This window comes from Chelonoidis abingdonii, chromosome 13 (genome assembly GCF_003597395.2).
Source record: "Chelonoidis abingdonii isolate Lonesome George chromosome 13, CheloAbing_2.0, whole genome shotgun sequence".
NCBI classification, from domain to species: domain Eukaryota; kingdom Metazoa; phylum Chordata; order Testudines; family Testudinidae; genus Chelonoidis; species Chelonoidis abingdonii.
This window is the reverse complement of record NC_133781.1, coordinates 32,207,531-32,213,530: the sequence shown is the minus strand read 5'-3', so window position 1 is coordinate 32,213,530 and position 6,000 is coordinate 32,207,531. Positions and strand designations below refer to the sequence as shown.

Here is a 6,000-nt window from a genome sequence, read left to right as displayed (position 1 = left end):
GCTGAAGTAGGGTTCATGGAACAGAAGCAGGGCGTTGGGAGCAGAGCCGGGAGCAAGGCCACGTGTCGGGAGTGTGCAGCAGGGTCTGTTAGCAGCAGCAAGCGGCAATCTAGTTGCACAGACAGCCTCCAGGTGTTTCCTCCAGGTCTCAAATTGCAGGTCTGGGCCAGTCAAGGCACACGCTAGGCTCCGTCAGCCATGGCCTCTGTGGGCAGGACATCTAGTGGTGCTCAGCCCCATGACAGTGACAGCCCACGCTCACTGCTCGCTGGGGCTGGGGTGGATGCTGTAGTCGCTCAGGGACCAGCAGACCAGGCTCTAGCCCTGTCTGGGCTGGTGGGTGGGGACCCCTCTGGGGACATATAGGCTCCTGTTGTCCCTCAGCTCTGGAAGCTGGTGTGCTTTCAGTCATCCAGAAAGGACATCCCTGCCCCAACCCTGATCCCCATCCTGCCTTCTGAACCCCTCATTCCCAGTGCAGAGCACCCTCCTACACCCCAAACGCCTCATCCCCAGCCCCACCCCAGAGGCTGCACCCCTAGATGGAGCATTCATGGCCTGCTATACAATTTCTATTCTCAGATGTGGCCCTCATACCAAAAAGTTTGCCCACCCCTGACCTAGCCCCCAGAAATTTAACTTGTTATTTTTTGAACCCAGTTACACTTTTGGCCTTCACATCATCCTCTGACAACAATTTCTCCAGGTTGACTGCTTTGTATGGAGTACTTCATAAAACCTGCTGCCTATTAATTGGGTGATGCCTGGGTCTTGTGTTATGTGAAGCGATAAATAACAGGTCCTGACTCACTTTCTCCTTCCCACTCATGATTGTTCAGACTCTATTGTATCCCCCTTGGTCATCTTTTCAAGACTGGGACTGTACAGTTTAGTTACTCTTGCCTCACATGGAAGCTGTTCCACACCCCTCATCACACCTTTTCCAATTCCAGTGTATCTGTTTTGAGATGGCGTGATCAGAACTATATGCAGTATTCAAGAGGTGAGCATACCAGGGATTTATATAGTGGGATTATGATGTTTTCAGGTATATTCGCTATCCCTTTTCTACTGAGTCCCAACATTGTTACCCTTTTTTCACTGCCGCTGCACATTGAGTGGACGTTTGCAAGAGAATACCCACAATGACTCCAAGATCTTTCTTGAGTGGTAACAGCTAATATTGACCCCATCATTTTGTATGCATAGTTGGAATTACGTTTTCCAATGCTCATTACTTTACATTTATTAACATTGAATTTCGTCTGCCAAGTTGTTATCCAGTCACCCACTTACGTGAGATCCCTTGGCAACTCTTCAGTCTGCTTTGGACTTAACTAGCTTGTGTAATTTTGTATCATCGCCAGACTTTGACACCTCACTGTTTACCCATTTTCTAGATTATTTATGAATAAATTAACAGCGGTTCCAATGCGGATCCTTGGGAAATTCCGCTATTCACCTCTCTCCTCTGTGAAAATTGCCCATTTATTCCTATCCTTTGTTTCCTAGCTTTTACCCAGTTACTGAGCCCTGAGAGGCCCTTCCCTCTTATCCCATGGCAGCTCACTTTGTTTAAGCGCCTTCACTGAGGGACCTTGCCAAAGGCTCCTGAAGTCCAAGGACCCCATATCCACTGGATCATCCTTGTTCCCATTTGCTGACCCCCTCAAAGAATTCAGACAGACTGGGGAGGCCGATTTCCCTTTACAAGAGCCGTGTTGACTCTTCCCCATCTTGGCCTGGTCACCTATGTGCCGGGTGAGGCTGTGTGCGCAGGGCTACGGGGAAGGCGCAGGGCTGGGCTGGCCACGGAAACATCAACTCCCTCCCTCCTGCTCTGGAAAAAGAAAACCAGTGACGCTCCTGACAGAGCATCCTGCCCCCAGCGCGGCTCCTGCTCCGGACTGGGGCTGGGGCTGACCCCACGCCCGGGCCGGGCCCGGCCCGTCCGGTCCGCGCTGCCTGCACCGGCCGCACCAAGCGCCGCGGGCTCCTGAGGAGCGTGTGAGCGGCACGAGGGCGGCCGCAGAGCAAGGGAAAGGCGCCAGGCCGCTCCCTGCCGGGCCGTGCGGGGCACCTCCTTTCCCTCGGGGAGGGGCCGGCGGACGGAGGCTCAAGCCGGGCGGCAGCATGGAGAGCGGCGGCCCTACGGAGGGCCAGGCCCGGCGCACCTAGACTGCTGCGCTTCTGCACGGCCGTAGGTCCTGGGCGGCTGCTGAAGCGCGGTGAGCGGGGCCGGGGTCGGCGCAGGGGAGGGAGCCGGGCCCACCCCGCCCGCGTGCCCCGGGCCCCTGTCGGGCGAGGCCGGGCGCGGGGCCCTGCGGCCGCAACCCCATGGCCTTGGAGGCTTCACTGGTGCTGCGCCGTCCGGCGGGGCCGGGGCCGGGGGCCGGGCCGGCTCGGGGCGAAGACCTGGGCGCCGGACCTGCTGGCGCCCAGGCCCTCGGGGCCTCCCGGAGCGCGGCCAAGGCTGCGCAGGAGGCGCGCGGTGCCCGGCTGGCCCGGGCCTGGCTCCGCAGGCGCCGGTCATGAGGCATCAGCGGAGCGGGCTGGCTGCCCGGGGGGATGCACGTGAACGCGCGAGGCGGGTTTGCTGGGTGCTCTGCCCCCCGCCCTGTGCCCGGGTCCCCCGAGACGCCCGGGGGGAGCGCGCCCCCGTGGTGAGGCGGATCCTGCGCACGATTTGTTCCGGCTGCAGTGGGGCGCAGGGCCCAGGTATCCCCCTGCTACCGTCTCTCCCACGTAAACCGTGAGGTGAGGCCTGGAACCGCCCGGCCGCATTCCAGCAGGCTGCTCGTGTCTGCTGCCTGTGCATCCCCTGCCCAAGAGGAGGGTGGGTGGATATGGGCCCCTCTCTGCATTGAATGAACTCCCTCCTGCTTTGGACGGGTCCCGGGTCTGCCCTGTGGTTCCTGAACACTGCTCCAGCTGACGCCAGTGCTGCCTCCCCAGGTGTTCTCCCTCATCGTGTTCTCCTGCATCATCGGTGAGGGGTACACCAACCCCCATGACACCGATCAGCTCCACTGCGTCTTCCACCGGAATGAGGATGCCTGCCGCTACGGCATCGGCATCGGCGTCCTCGGCTTCCTGGCCTGTGTCGCCTTCTTCACGATCGATATCTACTTCCCCCAGATCAGCAATGCCACTGACCGTAAATACTTGACCATGGCAGACTTGGGCTTTTCAGGTAACAGCGGCCATGGGGGCGGGTCTGGCTCTGGTTGGCTAATTCTGACCCCCCCGAAGGGACTGTTACGATCCCCTAGTCTGACCTCAGGTATAACACAGGCCAGAGAACTGCCCCAGACTAATGCCTAGAGCAAAGCAGAGCAGTTACAAACACATCCAGCAATGATCAGACAATGGCTGCCCTTGTCCAGCTCCTTGGATGATCATTTCTTTTCAGTGGCCTGTGCTGTGCCTGACCAGAAGGGGATGCTCTGATCTCCTGGCACTGTGCCCACCATGCACTGCTGAATGTTGGCACTGCTCCTGGCTGGGAGAAAGTGCCTCACAGACATGCACCCAGCTGTGTGATTCTTTTCTGCCAGCTTGCCAAAGCATAGGGATTATGGGACTTTACACGAAGCCCCCCAGGGGCATCATGCAGTAGTGCTGGGAGACAGTGGAGTCAGTCAGTGACCCTGGCACTAAGAGAGGAGGCCCTTAGCCAACAAGTCTGCTGAACAGGCTTTGTTTGGGCCAGCCCTCCCTGCCAGCAGTTGGGTGACATGAAGTCATCAGTGTGGGGCAGGGGATGGGATTACACCCCAGTAAGGCAGCAGGACCCACTGATTGCTCTCTCTCCTCCCACAGCACTCTGGACTTTCCTGTGGTTCATTGGCTTTTGCTTCTTGACCAACCAGTGGGCTATGACGCTGCCGAGCGACGTGCATGTGGGGGCTGACTCAGCCCGAGCTGCCATTGCCTTCAGTTTCTTCTCCATCTTTTCCTGGGTGAGTGGGGTGTCCCCAGCCAGCAGATCTCTTCAGGGCTTACCTCTCTTGGGGTGGGGGCTTTGAATCGGGCCTGAGCCACATCAGCCTGGAATGGGCAGCATCACTGTGGCCTGCTGCTGCCACTGCATCCCAGTGTCTGGATCTGCCCAGGAGCAAAAGATGCTGTTGGCCTCTTGAGTGGACTGGCTTTGCTGACTGCTGCTCTGTCTCTTTCTAGGGGTTCCTGATCACCTTTGCTCTCCAGAGGTACAGAATGGGAGTTGAGGACTTTACTAACAGCTACACTGACCCCACCCCTGACCCTTCGACCCCCTACTCAATTTACCCCAACGTCACTCACGACAACTACCAGCAGCCGCCCTTCACTCAGACTGGGGAGACCTCGGAGGGCTACCAGCCCCCACCAGCATACTGAGCCCTGTGCCAGAGGCCAGCAGGGATAACTGCACAAGTGCAATTCTTCTATGGGGTAGGGGCTGTATCTTGACTAGAGGTGGGGGATTGGAGGCTGCTTAGTGTGTGAGGGGCACTGGGGATTTGAAGTTAGCATGCTAAGGGAGAGGGAGGCAGCTCCCTGGTTCCTGGCAGAGCCCAGGGACTGAATGCAGGGAGGAGGCTGTATGCCCCCAGAGCTGCTTGCTGGCTCTGTCTTCCTGAAAATCAAGTACTTGCTGACTGGGGGGTTCACCCTGGCCCCTCCCCAGCTGTGACAATGGAGTGTGGGCAGTTAGTCATTCCTTGCTGTTGTGAAGGAAAGAATCTATTTCCCCTCTCGTGGCTGAGACAGCATGGTGAGTTTTAAACACCCCCAAACCCTGCCCATGGCTACATCAGTGTAACTTCAGCTCTGCCCCTGGTGCCTTTACTAACCCTGCTGGCTCAGATTCCCTGAAGTGCCACCTCACTTTTGTATCAGGTATCTTAATCTCCAGCTGCCACCTTGCTCAGTAGGGTTCAGTTCCTGGGCCAGCAGTTGCTTGTGACTGCACCTGCAGTTCTGCTTCTGTGCTGGGTAATGGGGTTCCTGTGATGCCTTCCATTTCTGCTGCTGGGTGAGCCTGGTGCCAAAGTGCAGGACTAAACTTCTTGTAAACTGACTTGTATATGAAGCTTGAGAGTTCTCCTGCTAAGTTAGGGGCTGTGCCTTACCCCTCCCCCAGCAAGCTAAAGGGGATTCTGTTAGGAGTGCAGGAGGGTCTGATCTTTGGGTACCATCTGCAATGAGGAGATGGCCCAGATCAGGAGGTTGGTCAGCTCTTCAACTGCTGCTGAAACAGCTTCCTAGAATGACTTTGCTCTGGGGCCTGAGCAAAGAGGGGGAAGCTGAGCAGCCCTACTCTATTTCCCCAGCACAACACCTGGTCTGGCAGAAGGTACTCTGGTCAGAGCACAGCCTGGTGGTGTCTGCTCAAAACCACCTGGCAGCTAGCTTTCCAAGGAAGGGCCAGGCTTCAGCCTGCTTCTGCCACTGAAGCAGCAGTGCAGGGATTGGAGGGGATGGAGCTGTTTTCTTTGTGTACACACCAGCAAAGCAAGACTGGGGATGTAAACAGTCTCAGGTTGTTGCTTCCCCAGTGCACCTGTTCTGGGAAGTGGTATCTGATAGCCACACTGGGTAGGTGAGTTGCAGCCCCAGTTTCTAACCTGCAACTGAATGTTTTAAATGCCCATTTATCATTGTGGGAAGATGGAATAAAGTGTTTTTCACTGATGGCAGCTGACTTTCTGGGGCTGGGGAGTGCTAAGTGTGTGTGTGTGTGGGGGGGCTTTCCTGCTGCTGGGGAGAGGCCTCACCTCACCCTTTGCCCATCCAGGATGTTTCAGCCTAAGAAGGGGGTGGGTTTCCTCTCCCCAGGGAGAGATAGGAAATGCAGCTCTTCCCCCCCACCATGCTCTGCCTAGAGCAAGTCGCTATCCTGAAGAGCCAAGAAATGCATAATCATTGCACAGGCCTATTTTTAGCACAGCTCAAGTGCCCCCCCGCTCCTGCAGGGGTTAGGGAATTTGAGAGTGGCTACACAAGCAGGGAGTTCCC

At 57.0% G+C, this 6,000-nt stretch overlaps 1 protein-coding gene across 1 annotated transcript; it reads left to right on the top strand.

The window, feature by feature from the left end:
• Nucleotides 1-2,919: 2,919 nt before the first annotated feature.
• SYNGR2 (synaptogyrin 2) lies at nt 2,920-5,676 on the top strand (the record flags this gene model as incomplete). The annotated part of the gene is made up of 3 exons (XM_032799173.2): nt 2,920-3,193; nt 3,823-3,962; nt 4,183-5,676. Coding segments are annotated over 3 exons (612 nt in total), but the record flags the coding sequence as incomplete, so codon positions are not given.
• Nucleotides 5,677-6,000: the final 324 nt, after the last annotated feature.